Source organism: Mustela nigripes, chromosome 3 (assembly GCF_022355385.1).
Source record: "Mustela nigripes isolate SB6536 chromosome 3, MUSNIG.SB6536, whole genome shotgun sequence".
NCBI classification, from domain to species: Eukaryota; Metazoa; Chordata; class Mammalia; order Carnivora; family Mustelidae; genus Mustela; species Mustela nigripes.
The window spans coordinates 93,841,010-93,866,664 of record NC_081559.1 but is presented as its reverse complement, the minus strand read 5'-3'; the positions used below and the strand labels follow the sequence as shown (position 1 = coordinate 93,866,664).

General features: G+C 35.6%; 1 protein-coding gene across 1 annotated transcript in view; it reads right to left on the bottom strand.

Moving 5' to 3' along the window:
- Positions 1 to 25,655, bottom strand: part of DARS1 (aspartyl-tRNA synthetase 1) — a 62,561-nt gene that overhangs the window by 8,898 nt on the left and 28,008 nt on the right. Inside the window, exons 5-10 of the mRNA XM_059394374.1 lie at positions 12,647 to 12,749; positions 9,615 to 9,695; positions 8,560 to 8,619; positions 6,709 to 6,820; positions 5,506 to 5,640; positions 2,916 to 3,063 (exon numbers count right to left, since the gene is read on the bottom strand). Of these exons, the coding sequence (XP_059250357.1) occupies positions 2,916 to 3,063; positions 5,506 to 5,640; positions 6,709 to 6,820; positions 8,560 to 8,619; positions 9,615 to 9,695; positions 12,647 to 12,749 (639 nt within the window). The remainder of the gene's footprint in view (positions 1 to 2,915; positions 3,064 to 5,505; positions 5,641 to 6,708; positions 6,821 to 8,559; positions 8,620 to 9,614; positions 9,696 to 12,646; positions 12,750 to 25,655) is intronic.

Here is a 25,655-nt window from a genome sequence, read left to right as displayed (position 1 = left end):
TCATGACCAGACCCAAAATCAAAAGCTGGATGCTTAACCAACTGAGCAACCCAGGTGCCCTTTAGGAAATGCTTTTAGAGAGAGTTGTTTTGTGTAAAATCAGCCTCAATACAAAAATCCCCTTAGAGACTTTCAGGCTCTTCCGTAGTAGTAGAAACAGCTAAGAAAAAATATCTGGTAGTTATTGAGTACCTATCCATGTCACATAAAATCATTCTTTGAATCAGTGTATGCACTAAGAAAAAGTGTTATCAAGAAATTATTTACATTAGAAATGAAATTTAAATGCTCAAAGTATTTAACACATTTCTTAGTCTCCTCTTGTTTTGTCACCACAGTGTCATTAAAGTATTAAAAACTTTGTAACTCCTATCAGCTAACACTGTTAGTAATATAAAATACCCATTTGAAGAAGTATTAAAAAGAACTTTTTAGTCCTTTAACACTTGTTATCCTCAATGTAGACCAAATTAATGAATATGTTTTCTTTTCCCCCATTCCCATTATATTCTTTTTTAAAATTTTTAATTTTTATTTATTTATTTGACAGAGAGAGAGATCACAAGTGGACAGAGAGGCAGGCAGAGAGAAGGGAGAAGCAGGCCCCCCGCCGAGCAGAGAGCCTGATGTGGGGCTCGATCCCAGGACCCTGAGATCATGACCTGAGCTGAAGGCAGAGGCTTAACCCACTGAGCCATCCAGGCGCCTCTCCCATTATATTCTAAGTCTGTGAGTGCCAATCTCCCATTTTAATAACCACTATAGTACAGTGTCTAGCCTTCAAACAGCAGGCACATGACACATGTTTACTGTATTGAATTGTGGAAGATTATTTTTTTAGTAATATTTAAAAATAATTATTTTTGCCATTTATGGATGAAATGATAGCTGGGATCTGCTTCAAAATAACAGGGGGTGGCAGAAATGGGTAAACAAAATTGGCCATGAGTTAACAATGGTTCAAAGTGGGTGAGGAGTACCTGGGGTTCATTAGGCTAGTCTCTTTTTTTAAGTGTCTTGAAATTTTACTTAATTAATAGAATTGAAAAGGTATGTTTATATTCCATGAAAACAGTAGAAATTAAAACATTATCATTTCCTGATTAGTCTTAAACACTTTCATGGGAGCAATAAAGCTTAGCCATTAGTTTATTCAAATCTTGATGTAAGAAGCATTAAGAAGATCCCAATAACTGATTTCTAAATTGCCTTTCTTTGCTTTGGATATTAATCTAATCATGTCTGTCAATATTTTAAAATACACTTGTCTATTACTCTTCTATGAGGGATAAGTACTAAGGATAAACTTCAGAGGTATCATGACACACGCCAGATAACCCAGCTGACAACTGAGAGAAACTTAAAATTCCTAAATGACTTACAGAATATAAAAAGAAGGTTTTTGGGGCACCTGGGTGGCACAGTAGGTTAGGCCTCTGCCTTCAGCTCAGGTCATGATCTCAGGGTCCTGGGATCGAGCCCCACATCAGGCTCTCTGCTTGGCAAGGAGTCTGCTTCCCACCCCCCATCCTGCCTCTCTGCGTACTTGTGATCTCTTTGTCAAATAAATAAAATCTTAAAAAAAAAAAAAAGAAGGCTTTTATTTCTAGGTTGCCACCTTAAATCTACTTGAAAAAGTCCAGTGATGATGGTGTTTGAATCTCTAATTTGTAAACAAAGATTTGATTAATCCCAAGGGTCCAATTAATGCTTGATCTGTTATTACAAAAACCGAATTAGAAATTTCATATCCCAATATTATAGAGAGAAGATATCAACACGCAAAATAAATGGGCTTCAGAAACTTTTCTGAATTATAAATATGAAAAGAAAATGAGAAAAGCTCTGCTCCTTCACTGTAGTTTCAAAAGGTATTTGATTTTATAAGGAAACATTAGTTGTTCTATAGACTATCTGAATGAAAATTGCTTAAAATAAATGGTACTGAAATGTTTCAGAGAACAAAAGTTTAAAAAAAAAAGGCTGTCTACAATTAGCTAGTCATCAATGTACCAATGCAATGCAGAGAATGCTTGGAAAATATCAGTCCTTATGCTATAAGATCTTTGTAAGATGAAAGATTAATTTCTGTGTCCTTGAAATTACTCATTAGACTTGCAATTGCAGTAAATAAGATTCACAGTATTTCTGAACTCTTTTTAAGTATCAATGAAGCATATCCAAATACATCAACAATTTAAGAGTTAAATCAGTGGTCTTTAAATAAAAATTTCAAATATAGCCCTCTGTCAGTTATCAAAGTGCTAGATAAATCTACTACAGCTTATTTAATATTTAAGTACTGTCTCAAGTAGGGAGAAAGGAAAAAAAGACTCTCTTGATCCTACTTAACTTATCTTCCATTTTCTTTTCCTATTTTCTCTGTGTTAAGCATCATCACAAGTAAACAACTTTCAATGACCTTTAAGGGAGAAACTATTTGCCAGTTTAGAGGTTGTACCTAACGTGAACATTTTACATAATTCAATTTTCTGAACATCCTGAACATGTCTAATAATTTTCTGAAAAATTCTTATCACCACATTATTACCATTACCAGTTTAATAATAAACTGCTATAAAAGTAACATAGGCTCTATTTCTTTCAGACATTCAGGATATAACATAAAGGAAAAAAATATAGTTAGGTTGGTTCACAATCTGGTAAACCTCCCCACCAAAATAAGGTTTTACTAGCTGAAGTCCCAACTGATTTGGATCCAGAAGTACTATTTTTGGTGTTCATTTTTTCACTAATTAACTATTGATCATCTAAGTGGAAAGTCCTCTATCCCATACATATATGTATGTTCAATAGAAACTTAGTTTTACATGTTTCAATTCAATAATTATTTTGAAGAACCCAAACTGATTAGACATTAAGTCCATCTAGGGATATAGATTATTTGTTTTTACCTTTTTTGGAGTCCTTTGAATATTTGTACTAAGGTGTCAGCAATTTCTTCCACAACTTCATGGTAATGGTAATTAAAAGCCATTTCAATGTCCAAACCAACAAATTCAGTTAGATGTCTGTGGGTATTTGAGTCTTCAGCTCTGAATACTGTAACATTATTAAAAGAAATAAATATTAAATGGTGTTTTAAAGTTTTGGAAAAATTGGGACTTAAGCACAAAATTTTATTTACTAGTACTCAAATGGTATTATTTTCTTTATTATAGGGTTCTTGAAAGAGTTGATAAGCCATATATTTCAGCATTTTCTTGGACAGCAAGCTCATTGCCAACTCCCTACAGTCACGCAGTTAAAGCTGTAACAAATGTGTATTAATAAGTAAGGCTTTGAAGAATCCTACGGGAATGCAAGATCCTGAAGTGTCTTCTCAGGTTCAATATAGTGAGTTCTTCTCAATTTTATTAAAACTTAAGCTAAATGAAATCTGTACCAGTGAAGTAACATTATATATATTCCAGCCATTACCTCTGTCCAGCTCTTACTGTGCTTACTGCACTTTCTACTTTTTCCAGTCTTCCTGACTCTAGCTCTGCTCCATCTTTCACATCACTTTAAGATCAAGATTCCTACAACACATCCTTGCTCAGTAATTAACTAATTAACTACTGATCATCAGTGGTTCCCAAATGGCACTGCAACAGAATATAAAATGACAAAAAACCTAAAGCCTTTATGCTTTCATATTTAATCTTACCCTTTATTTTCCATTTCTTCTTAACACTATGTAGTCTCACTTTTATTTTCTCACATGATCTTCACTTATTCTGCTTCTGCGGACTAGAGTGCCATTTTTTTTGTAGTCTGTATCTCCTACTCTGTTCTTAAACCCACTTCAGTTTGCGTTTATGGTAACTCTAGCAAATTCCATCTTCTCCCTCTTTTTACACTATCTATACTACATAATTAACACCAATCTGCTGATTGAATAACACAATCTGATTATTTGCTGTGACAATTGGTTGATTATTTCTTGTAACTGCTATATATATGCATGTCTTATTCTGTCTTGGGAGAAGGGACAATGTTTATTACCTTGTCACTCAAAACATGGTCTACAAATTGGCAGCATCAGCAGTACCTGGGAGCTTGTGAGAACTGCAGAATCTCAAGCCTCCCTTCAGACCTACTGATCAGAATCTGCATTTCAACAAGATCCTCAAGTGATTCATGCACACATTAACATTTGAGAAGTGCTGGCTGATTTTTCTTTTATGTACATGTTATCTAGCACAGGCTATGTATGCAGTAGGCATTCAACAAATTAGTTAATAAATTCAGAGAATTAACACAATTAATGCTCTTGCCAGTTTCTCTAACAGCAGGCATTTAATTCTTTTTCAGCTACAAAAAGCTTACATATATAAAATAACTTGGTAAGTTTTACAGAATGAAGCAAAGCTAGTTTTTGCCTATAGTCAGCTTCATTAAAGAATTTACCACATGATTATGTGTCCATGCTTAACTTTTAATTTCTAATGGACTTTCGCATATTCTCAATACTAAGAACAGTACAAACAGTAATAGTAAAACAAAGCAGCTTCAAAATAAAATTAGAAGCAAAGTACACAGAGGTACATTTGTAAACTTAGAAGAATAGTAAGGGGCTATCAAGGACAACAAAATACATCATTTGTAAGATTGCAACTACTTGTTCTTTCCTGTTCATGGAGAGTTAAAAAGGCAAGTCCAAACAGAAGCTAAGTCTGTTCTTTTTTTTTTTTAAAGATTTTATTATTTGACAGACAGATCACAAGTAGGCAGAAAGTTGGGTGGTGGTGGGGGCGGGGCGGATGCAGGTTCCCCGCTGAGCAGAGAGCCCTATGCACGGCTGGATCCCAGAACCCTGAGCTGAAGGCAGAGGCTTTAACCCACTGAGCCACCCAGGTGCCCCAGCTAATTCTGTTCTAATTATACTGAAATAATAATAAATAATATACTCAGATATATTTCAGAGGGTATACATATTCTCAAAGCATGCATTTTTAAAAAATGAGTTATTCCCAAGGTAAACATTTTTTTTCAGCAATCTTCTGTAGGAATATAAAATGCTTATGAATCTATCCACATAAATGATATTCAACTACTTCTTAACTACTGAGCATACATTTTTAAAATTTTTATTTTAGGAAATGTCTACCCAACCACATTTGTCATTTTTACCTAAAAGTGTTTATTTAGCCACCATATGAAAGGATTTAAGCTTCCAGAATGTGTGAATGTAAAATGTGTTCTTAAAACCATAACTATGGGGACGACTGGGTGGCTCAGTTGGTTAAGCAGCTGCCTTCGGCTCAGGTCATGGTCCCAGCGTCCTGGGATCGAGTCCCACATCGGGCTCTTTGCTCGGCAGGGAGCCTGCTTCTCTCTCTGCCTCTGCCTGCCATTCTGTCTGCCTGTGCTCGCTCTCTCTTCCACTCTCTCTCTGACAAATAAATAAAATCTTTAAAACAAAAACAAAAACAAAAACCAAACCATAACTATGGTACAATCAATAAAATTTCGAGAAAATCATAACCACCAAAACCTTACCTGGTCCAATACAGAAAACCTTCTCAAAATCAGCACAAATACACATTTGCTTGTATAGCTGTGGGGACTGGGCCAGATATGCATTGTTTTTAAAATATGACACAGTAAATACATTGGCTCCTCCTTCACTGGCAGCTGAAATGTAAACATTTATGCTATTATAGCCAACTGCAAGATTATCAATGCAAATTTCTAATAAAAACAGTTCATACTTTTAAGTATTTCATGTAAAAAAATTTTTTTTCAGAGAAACGACACTGATTTTAAACCGTTTATATTTAGGACAGATTTACTTCTTTGGCTGTACCTTCACTTTACATCATCAGATATATACACACCCCTTCTGCATCAATTTCGAATCTATTAAAGCTCCTTTGGAGTTGTAAACATTTTTTTCAAAAAGGAAATGATATTATTGATCTTTCTAAGTATCAAGAATGCAATGTTCAATTCTTGATTTATAATTAAATGCCATTTGTAACACATTTTTTTAGTGTTATTTAAGCAACTCCAAAAAGGATAAAATGATTAAAATAAGGTTCTCATATAAGAATGAGAATTAATGAGATTTTCCCACTTGTAGTAGTTAGTAATATTACAATGCAGTATATACAAAACAAAATTGCAATACCAATTTAGAAAGAAACCTATATAATGAAAGTAGTTTCTGGTGCAACTTACATAATAATAATCTTGCTTCATGTGTTACTGCCTTATTTTATAATCACTAGCACATAATGACTTCTGAAACAAGGAGATGCTGTATTATTGATGTCAGTGATATGTGCTGCACAGTCTTCAAAATAAAAAGTCTCATGGATTAACCTTAAGGGACAGTTGGGATTCTCAAATTAAAAAAAAATTAATGAGGAAATTGAGAGGCAGTGCAGGGGGCTGTTGGGGGTAGGGAAAGAAAAAATGAAACAAGATGGGAACGGGAGGGAGACAAACCATAAGAGACTCTTAATCTCACAAAACAGAGGGTTGCTGGGGGGTTGGGGGTAAGATAGGGTGGCTGGGATAAACCAGGGGACTGGGGAGGGTATGTGCTATGGTGAGTGCTGTGAAATGTGTAAGCCTAAAGATTCACAGACCTGTACCCCTGGGGCAAATAATACATTATATGTTAATTAAAAAATATTAAACAATTTGGGAGAAAGCAAATTTATTTTTAAAAATTAAGAGAAATGTCTTAAAGCATACCTGAGATAATTTTAGGAGTTTGGATTTCCACAAAACCCTTGTTAATTAAAGTTTCACGGAAAAGATGGCAGATGCCAGACTGGAGACGGAAGACTGCCTGACTTGTTGATGTCTAAAAGACAATAATAAAATCTAATGAAATCAATTTGACACATTAACTGAGATGGAGTATTTTCTAATCAGGCCACCTGCCTGGAAGGTTCACAAAGAAGACAGTTCATTATATGAGAGAAAAGTTAGGTTATATGACAATTAGTATAAGGATATATCTTAGAATTTTTCCCATTATAGGAGAATGGCAATTTTACTCTTTAAAATCTCTGACATCTCCAACTTGACTCTGCTGAGCCTATAAAAGATTAGAGAGTAGTTTAGATATAAACTAAGATGCTTAAAAGATTTTAAGAACACAATAGTTTCCAAAATGTACAAAGCAGGGGTTAAAAATGTGAATGCTTAGAGGTACCTGAGGGGCTCAGCCTATTAAGTGTCAGACTATTGATTTCCACTGGTCATGATCTCAGCATCATGAGATCAAGGCTTGCTTCATGCTCCCAGCTCAGTGCTTGGCAGGGAGTCTGCTTGACATTCTCTCCCTCTCCTTTTGTCACCCCCTCCTCCAGCTTGTGTGTATGTGTGTGCATGTGAGCTCTCTCCCTCTCTCTCAATAAATAAATATAAAAAAAAATGTGAATGCTTACAAGGACCAGACAAATAACATAAATGGAATGATACTTGCTGGATGGTGCAGGGAGGGCATAGCAGAGGACATAATGGTCCATCTAGAGTGCTAGCTAATGTTGCCATGCCAGAGTATTGCCAATTCACCTCCAACTTTTTAAGAAAAGCCATCTAGATTCAATGGATAAATCCCCACTTTTCAACAGTGGCAATGAATTTAAATTAAAAAAAAAAAAAAAAAAAAAAAAGAGATGCCAAAGAAAAATACATCGGTACCAAACTGTACAGGCACAACCAATAACTTGTGTGAATAAACAGCACAGGCAAAAAGAGTATGGTGTCTATCTACTGTGGCCCAAATTATGAAAACTCTGAGGTTTCTAGGCAGTATCAAGAGGACTTTTGATTATTGTTATAGCTCTTCCTATAGACTATAGATTAAAACAGAAAAGGAAAAGGGACAAAAATGCAAAAAATCAGGGGTGACATATGAGTGTATAAAAAAGGTAGACCCATACTATTGCAGAAAAGTTGAAAAGAACTTCTAAGGTGACAAAGGATTTAAGCTTTAGGTAGAGTATTTAAGGAGGAAGATGTGGTCAAACATTAAGAAAGAAAGATGACATTGGTTTTACTACAATGATGAAACCACTGAACTCTTTCACTTGCAACCAAATCAGAAAGGGAAATAGAAGACCTATGAGATTACTAAATAAATCACCAGGGCCAACTACCTCTTTATTATTAATTTTGTGCTCAGATCAAATTCAAAGGATTAAGGCATTAATTACTAATATCCACCTGGTCTGCATTCTAAAATGTGCATATAGCATCTTTCATAATTTTATAGTGATATTAATGGTTGTGTTTTTAATTACTAATTTGTCTAAAATAGGTATCACCTGGCAGTAAGCCCACTTATTAGCTTCATGTTCCTTTGTTGTTTTAAAATAAAGCAGGTCAATATCCTGTAAATTATTACTTGACTATCCTTGTTGTCTGCAATTATATTTAGGGGAAAGGTCAGTCAGAAAGGTAAATTGTTTCTTGTATTGTCATATGTACAGGCAAATGTCAATTAGTTCTCTAAGTCTGAGAGAGGTGTGGTATTACTCCTACCCCCCTTGATTTCGCCAAAGTCATGTCATTTAATAAATAAATGAGGCATACCCTAAGATCAATGACTCTGTTGTCTAATCTTGTATCCTGATTAACAGTAGCTCTTCCTTCCTAAAAAGAGAGGAAAAAACAGATTTTACTAATTTTAAGAACACACAGTTTTAAGAAGCCATGTTTACTTTTAAGTGAGAAGAGGTGTGCTTATGTGGTTAATATTATACCCCCAAATTAGGAATCCAAGAAATAAGTAGTAGGGCTACAGAGAAACTATTGTTAAAAGAGAGATAGAAAAAAGAGAAATGCAAATAAACAGAAGTTAATGCTTTGTTTCCCTCTCCCACCCCACCAAAGCTTTGCCTCATTACTGGAACATCAGAAGAATTTAACCACTTGTACCTTCATTGATTCCTCGATTTTACCTGCTAGTTAGACTGAAGGAACAGATAAAAGTTGACAGAGTAGTGATTCTCAAAGTATGTTCTGGGCACCACTGAAGGTCCCAAAGACACTTTCAGGGAGTCCATGAAATAACAGTCCAAACCTATTTTTCACAATGACAGATTTCATTCGGTACTGAGTATTTCCAAGGCTTCGTGATGTGTGCTATCACAACAGAATAAATGCAGAGGCAGATGCAAGGCCTAATTGTTGTCTACTAAGGCAGACATTACAAAGATCTGTAGATATGTAAGACAATATCACTCTTGACACTAAACTATTTTTTGTTTTGAAAATATTTTTCATAAAAAATATTTTCAAAAATTTGATTTTTATCATTCATATATGATTAATATATTAAAACACATATATATTACTGTTACTGTATTAATATATACTAAATTTTTCCTATTTTAATTTCTAATATTATAAATATTGATAAAGATATATAAAAACATAAGTTTATGGGGAAGTTATTTTTAAGAGTGTAAAGGCATCCTAAGAACAAGAAATTTGAAAATTGTTGATAGAAGAGTAAATTTAGATAAAAAATGAAGCTCAAATCTCTTCACAGGTATGCTTCATACAAAAGTAGGACATCAAGTTTTCAATGATCTATAAATTAAACATACAGAGGAAGCAAAATATTTCAAAAATGTAATTTTAACCTCTTCTCCTTCCACCTCAGGCCGAACAGCATCATCCAGCTGCAGGGGCAGGCGGGGTTCAGCCAAACTGATCACATAAATCTGAAAGTGAGAGATTACCAAAAATATCATGAAGCACACAAAACCTGTTATCTTTTACTTAAAAAAAATCTAAAGCTGACATAAATATGAAGCTATGTTTGCATATATCTTAACTGAAACTACCTACTAAAATCAAACAAAGATGTACACGTTTTTTCACTTATAAAATGGGAATCATAGTATTTTTTGCCAACCTTCCTAGGTTGTTGGAAGTCAAATGAGAGAACATATATACAAATACTTTGTAAACTCTAATGTGCATACCAGTGTGACAAATAAGTACTAACTGGGGCCAAGAGGTCTGAGCTTAAAGCCTTGCTTTGTTATGTAAAAGCTGTTGTTAGGCGAATCACTTAACCTCAGCGTTTCAATATTCTGTTCTATAAAAGAAGGTCTGAGGTAAGAATCTAATGGAGGAAAGAATATGAAAACACTGCTCTTTTGAAGGGGCCACTAAACAAATGTGTTATCATCACTGTTCACAGCACTTGGCCATTTCTACTGCTAGGACCGAAGTCAGCCCAACTCTGCTGTCTGTCAACTTCTTTTCCTCATTCTTTTTCCAAATATCCCGTCCTTTCCACCTTTCATCAAACATGTTATATCTCATTTCCTGCTGCTCTCCTGGTTTGGAGCTACCATAGATTGTATTCCTCTATGCTGTTAAAATACCTTTATATTTGTTAAATTCACTCATATTAATTGCACATTTTAGAGCTAAAACACAGATAGGTCCTAAAAAATGAGCTAGGGTTTTTGGCTACTCTTAAAAACAGGTTACCTAATTAGTTACTCCCAACTATGCCTGGAAAACCTGTTAAAGCATGAAAGGGAAACAGACCCAATTTAGTTAATTCAGGAAAGGAAATGATATTCTTCCAGTTGGTAGACCACATTTAGCATTCAGCTCAGACTCTTTAAGAAAGTGTCAGAAGGATACTCCCATCCTCCTTATAATAAAATAGTTTGTCACCATTTTCTATTCTTCAGTATAGTGTTTCCTTTTGATGAGTTAACAGAAACTTGATTTCCAATGCAAAATTGTAGACTGGAACAGCTATCTCTGCTATTTTTATAACTAGCAGACATTTACTTCATTAGGTTGTAAGCACCCTAACTTCATGCAGTGCTGGCTCAAAGTATGTACTCAGTAACTGCTGGCTGAATAAACAAGTAACTGATAAGTGCCAGTGCTTACTGTAAGACTCTTTTTAAGATATACTACTTCATACTTTGTGAGATACTTTATAGTTATTTCCATTAAGGCAAAATTTATAAGTTCTTTAGGCTTTATATTTATCATCTGCATTTATTAAGTTTGTATTAAATGCTAGATAATTAGAATATTTCAGAAGTATGCTTACTTGCTCTACTCACTAAAATTTTATTTATTTAAGTATTGAAAAAGATGTTACTTGGAAGATAAGGGGTTATTTTACTTGGTCAGCATACCCTTATGTTGGTTTGCCTTTACTAGGTTACACACTTCTTGATGTTGGTTTGAAATGAAGCTTACACAAAGAAAAAAAAGTAACTTGGCAAGTCAGGTCAGTAAAACACACAAGATTTTCTAAGTCTTGAAGAGTTCCCATGACAATTCCAGTTAAATACAACCTTACTCTCAGATGACTGTGTATGAGACTAACTTTCTGCATCTGTTAATCTGCTTGACTGCTCTATCTTATATATGCTCACACACAAGCAAATATACATACAGGGATGAGGGCAGGAAGTGAGTACTCCTTAAAAGAAATTTTATGATGCATCTGTAGACACAAACTAGGCCGGATCTGAGAACTGCAGGCTCAAAACTGCAGGGTTATTTCAAAAGTACTAAATATGTGTAAGTTCACTTACAGTGTTTTAGAAGTCAATGTTAAGGAGCACTTAAAGTTTTTATGCCTGAGAAGAAAATAGATGTGGGATAAATCTTATATGAAAGGAAGTTATTGGGGTGCCTGGGTGGCTCAGGTCATGATCTCAGGGTCCTGGGATCGAGTCCCGCGTCGGGCTCTCTGCTCAGCAGGGAGCCTGCTTCCCTATCTCTCTCTCTCTGCCTGCCTCTCCATCTACTTGTAATTTCTCTCTGTCAAATTAATAAATAAAATCTTTAAAAAAAAAAAAAAAAGAAAGGAAGTTATTGCTGGAATGTAAGACCCAACTGAGTTTTGTCTCTTGATTTCTCTATAAAGTATCAGAAATATAAGGAAATATAATTTCCTTATAATCCCAAGGAAATATAATCATTAAGAATTAGTATAATTAATCAGCCTTTAGAGATATATTGTCAGAGAAAGTTCATAGCAAAATATATTCATAACAGTGAACAGAGCTTTTTAGATGTGTTTTATATTTTTCCCTATGTGAATATGGTAGATTGTTGGCAAAAAATGGCTCTAATAATTCCTCATTCTCCTGTATACATGTTTTTTTTTCAATGATCTTGCTTCTCTTTGCATCAAGAGGTGGAATCTTTTTCTCCATCCCTTAAATCTAAGTTATTTCCTGTGACTTGCTTTGACAAATGACATATTTAGCAATCATGACTCAAAGAGAAGCTTGAAAGGTGCTCGCCCGCTAGGGCTTCCCTCTCTTGCTGCTGGGAACCCTTCTGGTACATGTCAACAAGCCTGGGCTAGCCCACTGGATGAACAGAGGCCACAGGGAGAAATGTCCCAGAACCAGCAGTAGGTCCAGTTGATGTCATGCAGAGTAGATGAGCCATCCCAGACAACCTGCCTCTAACTGCCCCATGCACAGAATCATGAGCAAATAAATGTTTTAAGTATTAGGGTAGTTTGTTATAGAACAAAAGCTAATTGATTCAGTAATCAATTTCTAAATCTCAATATTTTACATCAATTCTAAGAACACATAGGTTTGATATGAATGGTTATAAGAACCATTCAAATCTATTTCTGTACCCAATTTTATATTTTGAAAAAAGTTACCTTTTGAACATGTAACTCCACATCTTGCTGTGTACAGCTTCCAATTTTCTGATTCACTTTTCTCACTACACCTTCTACATCTACGATGCTCTCTTTGTTAATGCTGTCAAAAGAAAAAATTCCCTATTTTAATCATCTCATCAGAGGTGTCAGAATTCATTTGGTGTTTCAACAGTAAAGCCGAAATATTAAACTCTTTTTTAATACAGTAAGCCACTTGAGATAAAGCCAGTCTATTTAACCTACTTACAATAAGCTACTATGCAGTACACCTTGTGAGATTTTTTGAAGAGATGATTTTCTAGATGCCATAATTTAGTTACCATTCATAAAATACTCTGAGCCTAAATGGCAAGGACCAGCACTGAACTGTGAAAAGTAGAAAATTCTTTCAATTATTTATTAAAGAACATTTTCCTTCCTATAGTTGAAACTTACAAAGATCAGCATTTCCTGTAAGGAGAAGCATGGGCTTTAATAAATGCAATTACTGGTATGTAATGGAATTGAATAATAGAAGAAGGTCAACTGAAAAGATTTCAAGGTAATAAAAGGGCATTAGCTTGCTGTAATTAAGCCCTCCATGCCTGTAGTTTCTGAGTATACACTGTCATTGGATTTATGGCAAACAGCCTATAGGATTGTGCGACTCCATTTAAGAATGTCTACATGAAGCTCAATATACATTAAATCGGTCACCTGGGCAGTTGAATTCTATAACAAACTTGAATTTTGAACATAGGATATTCAAATTCTGAAATATAAAATTATGAAGCTTATTAAGCTCACCAATTGATTATTTTTTGATCTCTCGTACATAGCCAAGGGATAAAGGGTATAATCCAAAATGGTGGTTCTCATACAAAATGTACCAGTTTTACTTTTGTATTATTGTACAGCCAGAATGTATCGTAATGTATTTGTGGAAAAGCTTAAGATTAAACTTTCAGTTCTTGGGCAGTGATGTCAGCATCACAGCAGCTCAACTGGCCCAAACTGTCAATGTAAAACTACCAATTAAAAATCTCAGGTGGTAACTGGAGCTGCAGAAGTGAGGTGTGGTGAAAAGAGAAGGAACTAAAATGCAAAAGTGGTAACTGGGAGAGTGGAGTTCCTGACACAGCTGGCACAACAGAAAGGGCAAACATGCATCAAGAAAATCTGTTCTGGGGGAGCCTGGGTAGCTCAGTGGGTTAAAGCCTCTGCCTTTGGCTCAGGTCATGATCTCAGGGTCCTGGGATGGAGCCCCACATCAGGCTCTCTGCGCAGCATGGAACCTGCTTCTCTTCCTCTCTCTGCCTGCCTCTCTGCCTACTTGTGATCTGTCAAATAAATAAATAAAATCTTAAAAAAGAAAAAAAAAAGAAAATCTGTTCTGGACTCCCTGTTTATCTGCTATGTCATATGTCACTTAACTTTTATATTAGCCTTTCATGGCTTAAGTGCCAACCCAGAATCCTGCAAAATGAATGACAAGAATCTAAACAAAATGAAACAAAAGCAAAAAAGCAAAGCAAAACAAAACAAAACAAAAAAACAAAAAGGAAAGAAAAAGAAAATTTAATTTTCATAGGAAAAGTTCTATTTATTCTGATAAGGAATTGGGTCTTTAGTAGTTGCAGTGCCACTTGACGAGATTTCAGAAATCCAACAATGCTTATTTTACCCAAGAGAATACCACTGTCCATTTCCTTTCTTTCTTTCTTTTTTTTTTTAAAAGATTTTATTTATTTATTTATTTATTTATTTGACAGACAGAGATCACAAGCAGGAAGAGAGGCAGGTGAGAGAGAGGGGGGGGGAGCAGGCTTCCTGCTGAGCCGAGAGCCCCATGGGGGGCTCGATTCCAAGACCCTGAGATCATGATCTGAGGCAAAGGCAGAGGCTTAACCCACTGAGCCACGCAGGTGCCCCCACAGTCCATTTCAATTAACATTTGCTCAGGTTTGGAAAAGAATCAAAATGAGGGTAAGAGGGTAAAAAGTGGTGAAGAAAGGAAGAAAAAATTTCATTTCACTTTACTACACTGTCTAGAACTCTGTATGGCTGATACTAACTTAAAAAATAACCCAACATTGTACATATTTCTTACAAGTTTTATGAGTCTCCTGTGCACTGAAGAATCTCAGAATTTATTGTGGCATATATATATTATATATATTAAAGATTTTATTTATTTATTTGACAGAGAGAGATCACAAGTAGGCAGAGAGGCAGGCAGAGAGAGAGGAAGAAGCAGGCTCCCTGCTGAGCAGAAAGCCTGATGCGGGACTCGATCCCAGGACCCTGAGATATGACCTGAGCCGAAGGCAGCGGCTTAACCCACTGAGCAACCCAGGCGCCCTATTGTGGTATATTTTTAAATGGCTTTCTAACACTGGCTATCTAGTGTTAGAATGCAGTCATTGAATCTCTCTTCATTATGATTTCCATTTACCAGTTGCTTCTTTTGATTGAATGAGAACACTTGATACCTGAGTATATGATTTAGGCTACGTGAGGATACTGTTGCTTAGTTTACACATTTCTCTTAGGAAGGCCTTCTCTTCCTTACTGATCAGTGTGCGTCATCGATAACCTTGCTTCATCGATAACCTGTTCTGACCCAACCAGACCTCCACTCTGCTACATTCCTGCTATGACCCTGGCCTTCAAGGGTCATCCCCTTAGTAAGAGGCCTTCCATTATCAGAAAGTCTTCTTCAAGCCAACTCAAGTTATCTGCTCTCAAAGACTGAGCATTAAGCTGATATCCTTCTAGAAAAATTTGGGATGTGATCTGACACTCTGTCCTAAAGGGCCAATTAAAGAAAATAATAGTTTCATTTTTCCTCAAAAGTACCAGATCACTTCTTTTATCTAGGACCTGAAACTTGTAACTAGGTCTATGTTTAGTACTTTTATTTAATTAGGTAATATTATGGAATAAAATACTTGAGCAGCTAAACAAAAATAACCACTATTTTAAACATTGTTTCTAGCACCAAACAAGTCATAAAAGGAAGTTCCAAAAACCCAACCTGTTTTTTAAACTGGGCCACAGATAGACTTCTATCACAGATTAGTCTACTGAATCAATTAGAAAGAAGGTAAAATTAACCAGATACAGAGCATGCTTAAAATTAATTTTTTTGCCCTTCCAATCTCAGTATTATCTTCTCACTATACCTAGCAGCTATATGCTGTTAACAGAATAGTCTCTTCAGATATAAGTAACCCCATTCCATGATTTTTTTAAACTCTGAATAATTTAGCTCTAATATCTCTATAACTCCATCCACATCTATATCTAGCTATTATTATTTATCTGTAGACTTGAATGAATTCAGTAGAAATAGTATTATAATCAAAGAGATCTGTAAAAAAGGGTCACACTAGAACTTACTAGTTAGCTTTAGTAAAGCATTAATGAGGGTTTTATCTATGTGTGTATATAATTAGAGTCAATGCAAGAGAGGGATAGGAATACTTGAATAAGCTACTGCTAGTAGAAGGATGAAATTCTACTTTTTAGAAAAAGCCTAATTAATATGATTTTAACTGATATTGCATGTTAAGATGGCTTAAAACTTTGAAGCATGTATACGATAGTTTGCTGTCATAAAGAGATTCTGTTAAAGTTTCAGGTTTATATTTTGAAACTAATACGGCTCTATACCCCTATTTTCAAGGAGGGTTATGTTCAAACAGACAACTAAAAAGCCTTGGGTTTTTCGAGGATACCGCAGGAAAAAAATCCACAGCAGAAAGCAGAGAACTTCTGGGAACTATCTGACTGTAAAAGAAATGGGTGAAGTAAATTAGACACATCCTTCCGACAGCTAAGTCGGCTTTCTTTATTATTACCACCACCTCCCAAAACACACTACTACTTCATTGTTTCACGCCTCTTCCACCTTCCAACCACCCTTCTCACCTGCAGAAAACTAATCACTCTACAAATAAATTAGTTATAGCCTTGATTTAAAAAAATACCTTAATAGGCTATCCTATTCATGTCATCCACTAGGAACTGTCAACAATCAGTCTAATAGTTTACTTCCAACTTATGCTGTCCCTAGAAAATAAAATTGCTGGGCGCCTGTGTGGCTCAGTCAGTTATGGCATCCAACTCTTGATTTCAGCTCAGGTCATGATCTCAGGGTTGGAAGATCTGGCCCCACAGTGGGCTCTGCACTCAGTCTGCTTGAGAGTCTTTTTCTCCGTCTCCCTTTGCCCCTCCCCTCATTCATGCTTGCTCTCTTGCTCTCTAAAATAAATAAATAAAATATTAAAAAAGATAAAATGGTAAAAACCATCCTTTTTTAAAGTATTTTATAAAAATATTTTGAGTTCGCTATCAAGTTTTTTTTTTTTTTTTTTTTTTTTTAAAGAAATGCTATAGGGGCGCCTGGGTGGCTCAGTGGATTAAGCCGCTGCCTTCGGCTCAGGTCATGATCTCAGGGTCCTGGGATGAGTCCCGCATTGGGCTCTCTGCTCAGCAGGGAGCCTGCTTCCCTCTCTCTCTCTCTGCCTGCCTCTGTCTACTGTGATCTCTCTCTGTCAAATAAATAAATAAAATCTTAAAAAAAAAAAAAGAAATGCTATAATATATGAATAATTCAATTATAAAACATGCAACTTGGGAGAAAAACAAACAGTACTCCATTATCTGAAGGAATAAAATCCCATCCTTCCAACCTGAATGCCATATAGTTTACTACTCAGGGCCCCACCAATTACCTCAGGGACACTTTCAACATCTGTAGTTTTATCTATCTTGATTATAAATTTTCGTACCTACATACATTACCTAAGAAGCAACAAATTAAAAAAGAAGTCTAACAGAACTATTAGAAGTAGGCACAAGTATTGTATACAGCTGACTGCTGAAGAATATATATTAAAAAATAAACAGGAAAGTAACAAAGAACCACTTCGCATAGTCATAGATGGTCATTATAATGGTCCTCTGTCGTTAAAAAAAAAAAAAAAACTTTTAAAAAAGGAAGAACGTACAAAATAGACTTCAAACCATTCTGTTAAAATCGTCAGAATAGTTTCAGTACTTAAAGGAGGTAACGTTCATAGCATCAAATTATGTACTAATGAATAATGCCTTATTCTTCAATGTTGCCAAAAATTAAAAAAAATTCTTAGTTTATCTCTGTGGTGTCCTGAATTCTTGCTCTCAAGTCTTTGCTCCCCTATGCTAGTAGTATTCATCCACACCTTTGCTATAGATTCCAGGTGGACAGAAGGTAATTTTTTGCCTCTTGGTTTTGGGTTTGGCCATATGACTTGCTTTATCAATGACATATCAGTGGATATGATGCCAACAAAGGCTTGAAATGTGCTTGTGCAGTGGAACTTGCCTTTCAGCATTCCTGCTTTTCTACATAGATGATATCTCAAGTAGCTGTTGGTCCAAGGAAGCTCAGAAGCAGAAGGGGCAGACCAGGACACAAACCATAGCTCCAAAATGAGCCTAGATGAGCTGAAATCTTGCGCACCCACAGATGTGTGAGCAAGAGTTCAAGGTTTATTATTATACACTGCTGAATTTTTACTATTGGTCAAATATACAATACATACAACTTCACCATTTTCCCACTGTTAGGTGTATAATTCAGTGGCATTCACAACGTTGTGCAGCTACCACCACTACCCTTTTCTGGAACTTTTTCATTATCCCAGAAACAATGTACTAATTAAACAATTAACTCTCCACTAATTCCAACTACCACCCACGCCAACCTCACCTCCTCGTAACTTCTATTCTACTGTCTCTATGAACTTAATTACTCTAGGTACCTCAGGTATGTGAAACAATAATATTTGTCCTTTTGTGTCTGACTTACTTCACATGACATAAAGTTTTCAAGGTTCGTTTGTATTATTGCTTGTATCAGAACTTCATTCCTTTTTAAGTCTGAATAATATTTTGCTATATGTACATAATATATTTTGTTTATCCATTCATCTGTTGCTGGACATTTGGGCTGTTTTCTATTTAGGTTATTGTGAATCATGCTGCTTTGAACAACAGCATAAAAGTATCTTTTTTTTTAAAAAAGATTTTATTTATTTGACAGAGAGAGACACAGAGAGGGAACACAAGCAGGGGAAGTAGGAGAGGGAGAAGCAGGATTCCCAAGCAGAGAGCCTGATGCAGGGCTTGATTCCAGGACCCTGGGATCATGACCCGAGCTGAAGGCAGATGCTCGATGACTGAGCCACTTGCATGTCCCAGCATATAAGTATCTGTTTGAGTCCCCACTTTCAATTTTTTTGGGTATCTATCTAGAAGTGGAATTGCTGGATCATATGATAATTTTATGTTTAACTTTCTGAGGAGCAGGTATATTGTCTTCCACAGCAACAGTACCATCTTACATTCCCATCAGCAATGCACAAGGGTTCCAATTTCTCTACATTACTAACACTCATTATTTTTCCTTTTGTGGGGGGTAGGGTAACAGTTGTCCTAATGGATATGAAGTGATATCTCATTGTAGTTTTGGTTTGCATTTCCCAGATGACTAGTGATGTTGAGTATCTTTTCATGTGCTTATTGGCTATCTGTGTATCTTCTTTGGATAAAGTCTTTTGTTTAAGTCTTTTGCCCCATTCTGGAATTGGGTTGTTGTTCTTATAAGTTTTCAGAGTTTTTATATATTCTGGATATTAATCCTTTATCAGGTATTTGACTTGCAAATATTTTCTCCCATTCTGTGGGCTGTGTTTTCACTCTCTTGATAGTGCCCTTTGATGCATAAAATGTTGTAGTTTCAATGAAGTCAAATTAATCTCGATTTGTTATGTTACTTCTACTTTTGGTGTTACACCTAAGAAATCACTGCTAAATCCAATGTCATAAAGTTTCTGGCCTATGTTTTCTTCTTAGAGTTTTATAGTTTCAGCTCTTATATTTAGGTATATTTAGGTAATTAATCTTTTTTTTTTTTAAAGATTTTATTTATTTATTTGACAGAGAAATCACAAGTAGATGGAGAGGCAGGCAGAGAGAGAGGGAAGCAGGCTTCCCGCTGAGCAGAGAGCCCGATGTGGGACTCGATCCCAGGACCCTGAGATCATGACCTGAGCCAAAGGCAGCGGCTTAACCCACTGAGCCACCCAGGCGCCCCTCTTTTTTTTTTTTTTTTAAAGATTTTATTTATTTTTTTGAGCGAGAGAGAAAGAATGAAAAAGAAAGGGAGAGCATGAGAAGGGGGAGGGTCAGAGGGAGAAGCAGACTCCCTGTAGAGCAGGGATACCGATGCTGAGCTCGATCCCAGGACTTCAGGATCATGACCTGGGCTGAAGGCAGTCGCTTAACCAACTAAGCTACCCAGACGCCCCTTGATCCTTTTTTTTTTTTTCTCCCCCTTGATCCTTTTTTAAAAAAAGATTTTATTTATTTATTTGCCAGAGAAAGAGAGCACAAGCAGGGGGAGGGAGAGGCAGGCTCCCTGCTGAGCAAAGAGCCTGATGCAGGACTCAATCCCAGGACCTGAGCTGAAAGCAGATGCTTAACCAACTGAGCCACCCAGGTGTCCTGGTAATTGATCCATTTTCAGTTAATTTTTATATATGGAGTATGGTAAGGTCTTTGGTATATGGATACCTAGTTTTCCTAGCACCATTTGTTGAAAAGACCATCCTTTCCCTATTAAAAGGTCTTGGTACCCTTGTCAAAATCCCGTTGGCCATTTAAGCCAGGGTTTGTTTATGGGCTCTTTCTTCTATTCCATTGGTTTATATGTCTATCCTTATGTTAGTACCACACACTTCTGATTACTGTAGTTTTGTAGAAGTTCTGAAATCAGGGAGTGCAAATCCTCCAAATTTGTTCTTTTTTTTTTTTTTCAAAACTGTTTTGGCTGTTCTGGGCCCCTTGAGAGTACACATGAATTTTAACATGGCTTTTTCCTATTTCTGCAAAAAATGCCACAGGGATTTTTGAAAGGGATTGCACTGAATCTGAGATCATGACCTGAGCGAATGGAAGCTGCTTAACTGAGCCACCCAGGTGCCCCTATTTTATTTATTTTAAAATTATATATATGTAATCCTAAACATAAGTATTATCCTTAGATAAACATAAACTCAGGGTAAGGTTTATAATTAGCAACAGTGAATGCAGATTCATACTTTACAGTCTTCCTGGTAATTCCTTATTTGGGAACAATTCATCTTGTCCAATCTCATTAGATTCTCCTCTCCCCCACTCTTTCTCTCTCTCTCTCTTTCTTTCTCACACACACACAGAGCAGTGCAGAATGTGGTTGAAACAAAGATCTATAAGAGTAGAAGTGTCAGCATTAACATTTTCTCATATGTGCTTATATTTTAAATTTTATCTTCCATCTGTGATCTCTTGGTAGAAAGTTAAAAAGCCACTAGTCCCTTTTCAGTTTATTATTTTAATATGTATAAATAAATTTAATCTCCCAAAAGCAAAGTGAAGCAAAATAAACTGCAATTAGTTACAATATGCCAAAGGGAATTGGTTAGGGTACAAGTATTAACTCCTTTTTATTACTGGAATCTTGCAGTCTTGCTTAGAGACCTTGCACACTATACGTGACATGTGGCCTTCTGAGATACAATCCAAGTAACAGTCCCAGTGTTCATCTATAAATGAACTAGTAAAAAACTCAAATTTTTTCCTACTTTTTATTTTTTAATTATTTTTTTTTTCTTTCCTACTTTTTAAGTAACAGAAGGAAGTAAGGAAGGGAAATAAATAGCAGATTAATTATCTTCTTTCCCTTAATGGTCAATCTTGAGCAAAATGCACTGTGAAGATGACTGGGATAGAGAACAAGAATCATAAGCACCGAGAAAAGGTTGTTGCAATAGGTGATTTATAGGGCACCAGTTTCATTTCTATATAGCACAGAAGTGAAAAAATATTTAACAGCATATAACCCTAGTCAAAGAGATCACCATCCTGCATATAAATGGTAGAGAAATGGATCTGGGAAAGAAGTACTTCATCCACCTCTTGTTGCTGGGTCCCAGTGTGAGGTGCTGACTCTGGCAAGTTCTCCTGGAGAACAAGGAAGAATTACCTCCAATTTATACTCATGAACTTCCCCTCATTGGTGAGGGATGGGAAATGGCAGGGTTTGTGTCTATGTTTCAAAGATTTTATTTATTTGTCAGAGAGAGAGAAAGAGTTAAAAAAAAAAAGAGAGCGCGAGCGAGCGAGCGAGCGAGCACATGCACGAGAGTGGCAGGCAGCCAGAGAAGCAGGGAGCCTGAAGCAGGCCTTGATCCTAGGACCCCGGGATCATGACCTGAGCTGGAGGCAGATGCTTAACTGACTGAGCCACCCAGGTGTCCCTGCTCTTATGTTTTAAAGTTATTTTTGAAAAACTGTTTTTTATATATTGTCTCAAGAACTTATTATTATAAAAGAATAAACTTATTTATTATTATAAATTCTAATGTTAAATAATCATTTAAATTTAAAAGTTTAATTCTCCCATCATATACCCAATCTCATCTTCCTTTAATCATGGTTTACTATTTGGTCTATACTCCTCCAAATTTTTTCTCCTTTGCAAAAAATATGGAATGCTTCATAAATTTTGTGTTGTTCTTCTACAGTAGTTTTGCTCATTCTCCTATTTTTTTTAATGTTAAAGAAGTAGGAGTTTTATTTTTTACAGAACAAAACTGATCTTTATATATATATGTATATATATATAAAAATGCCTAAAATATAAATATATATAAACATATATAAATGCTATAAATTTATATATTATGCATATATATATATATATATATATAAAATATGCCTGTATTTATTCTTGTATCGCTTACCAATTTTCTTTTATGTTCCAGTTCCTGTGTAAGGTGCTTTCCACATACACTACTTCACTTAAGCTTCTCAAAGGCCTATGAGATAAATATGACCACCATTTTATAGCTGAGAGAACTGAGACTCTACAAGAGGTCAAGTAAGTAGGCTAAGATCATACAGTAGTAAGATCATGTACTGGCTGCTACACTTGATGGTTCTGTTCTGTTACCGACTCAAGATATAGCACTGCATTTTAAATACTCCAGAATGCATCATGAGCTCACTTTGAAATAATACATTCTCATTCTTAGGTGCTCACAACCTGCCACATTCCTTTATAATTTATGAAAAAGCAATTGGAAGTAACAAGCCCTTCACAAATGGTTTTCAAAATGCTCAAGAATCATACTATCTTAACACTGATGCATCTTGATGTCCTCTTATTGCCAGCTTCTACAGAAGTTCATTAAATCTTTGTATAAAGCAATATGATGTTATTAACGTTATATAACTTAGCAGTTAATCCCAGGGTGCCTGGGTAGCTCAGCTGGTTAAGCATCTGATTCTTGATTTCAGCTCAGGTCATGATCTCAGGGTCATGAGATCAAACCCGGCATTGGCCTCTGTGCTCAGTGGGGAGTCTGCTTGAGACTGTCCCTTTCCCTCCCCCCATCCCACATACTCTTCTCCCTCTCTCTCTAATAATAAAAAAGTAAATCTTAAAAGAAAAAAAAAAAAAGAAATCCCATAAATTGAGAATTTCTGACAGCAGATTTTAGATCTACCTTTGAAAGCACATCTTTATCAAAGTTTTCAATACAAATGTTGAACTCGACAGGACCAAATATAAAAGTTCAATCAGTAAGTATCTCACTCCAACAAAGAGGTATATACCATCTATGTACAGTTTTTCAAAGAGCTACAATCCACAGCAGTATAATGACCTATATTCACCAATTTATTATTCACATGATGCTCAAGGAATACCCACATGCCCATTCCCTCTGGGCCTCGAGTGTATATGATATACACATACACTTCCACCACAGCCCCTGTAGCTTGTCTTTGCATGTGGCTGTTAATCTATTTTGCCTTCTTCTCAAATTAAGTTCCTTATGTCATACATGTGTCATGGTATTCCCAAGCCCAGCAGAGTGCCTGGACCAGAGGAGGTGCTAAACAAGTTTTCTAAATCTGTGAGATTTCTTCAGAGCATTATTTTGATATTCTACAATTCTAAAAGTTAATGCAGCAAACTGAAATTTCAACGTTCCAACTAAGTAAAATACCTATTTTTAGATGAAAGATCTAGAAAGGAAAGAAAACGTACAAACCTGTATGCAGCTAGGTGACTCACAGAATGAAAAATACACTTGTGACTCACCAGCTACCAATAAATCACTTAACCACAATGACTAATATGAAGAAAAAGAAAACAAAACACGTGTGTACGCAACTAACAGTCCAAAAAAGCCTTCCCCCCCACCGCCCCCCAAATCCAAACATTTCATGCTGGGTGGGAAGAAGGGTGCTACAAAAGTACAAACAGCAAAAATATAATTTTTAACTTTAACAAGTGGTATTCAAATTAACTGTACCCCTTTATAGTAGTCACAACAACTTTGGCTTGAAACGTTTTTCTCCCCCAAATTTTTAAATTAGAAAAAATGGAACTAAGACCATTGAAGGAAATATTACAGATCACTTAGCCAGTTGGACCTTAAACTTGCTGTTCCTTTTTTTTCTTTTAGCTAGAAACTTTAAGCACTGTATTTACATTCACTGTGTTGCTTAATAGCAGTCAATACAAAAAGGCCTGTAGAGTTGCCTCTAAAAAAAAATTTTATCTTTACAAAACTCAACCATAACTAACATAACACTACTGTCTTCATTACAGTAAAATGTCCCTAAATAAAAAATAATTTTAAAAAGAAATAAAGAATGACTTCTCATCTCAACTCAAACACAAGCTATTAACTATTGGAAAATTAATGTCAACATAAGATGGAGATCCAGAAACACAGGCCTGGATAGGTATCCTATCTTCCTGCTTCCAGACAAATTTCATTTAAGGACCACAAAGCATTTTGGATACACAATCAAGAACCTCTTCTTAAAGATCTCTAGGGAATGAGATGTGCCAACCTTCCTATGTAACTCATTTAGTTGTTTCATTTTTATATGCATTCAACCATGAGAAAATTGATCTTTCCAACAAATTGATTAAAATAATGTGCTGAAGAGTGCTCTGGCACTTAAAGCCAATTAGTGAGTCAACTTTTCAGATTAGTATATTGATGAATTGGATATTCCTAGGAAAGATAAGCGGGGAAAACAACTGACCCCATATTAAGTGCTAATGTTGCTCTTAAGGAATACATTCAAAAGCTAGAAACTGCTAGTGGTACAATCTAGTTAGTAAGGCAAAGATAAGCACCTCAGATTTAATATCTAAAGTAAATGCTAAGATAGTCATCCACTTAAGATATTAAAAGTGACCTCATATTTTGCCTTTTAAATGATTGGGAAACCCCAGCTGGAACTATCTGATTTGATATTTTTAATAGTGGAGTCTTTGCTTTTTTCCACCTGGTATATGACCAGAGGGAATAGAGTTAAATGTTGGGCCTAATGGAATTAACATATAAATACCATTATTTCTGTTGTGTAGGAGTTCACATGTTTTAAATGTCCAGTCTCTTAGGGTAGCCTTATTCAAAATGGAAACACCTTGAGAATAAACAAACAGTCCTTAGCATTCCTCTGAAGACAATCGCAAGCATTTCACAGATAAGAACCAAGACAAAATGAGTATTAACTGAATATTAGAAATGGCCTTTTTCTCATGGACATATTTTTAAGCACGCTATTTTCCAAATTGAAGACTCTAGCAGAAAGGGTGGTTAGCAGATTCACTAACTAAGCTGCTATGTTTCCAATGTGAATGTATTAGTAAATATTCATTTGAATTACCTCATGCTTTGTTGGTCCTCAAATTTCTAAAGCTAAAAACATCTAAAAGTAAGGAGTTTTGCTTCATTTAAATAAGTAACAGAATCCACCAGAATTTTTATGTTGTTGTTCATGTGCTGTTTTTAATCATAATACAAGGCTGATGATATATTAAGCAACAGAAGTCATAGTGTTTTCCAAACTTTTCTTTTCTAGTTATAATTTTAGTTAGAAACCAAGGGATCAAGAGGAATGAGATACT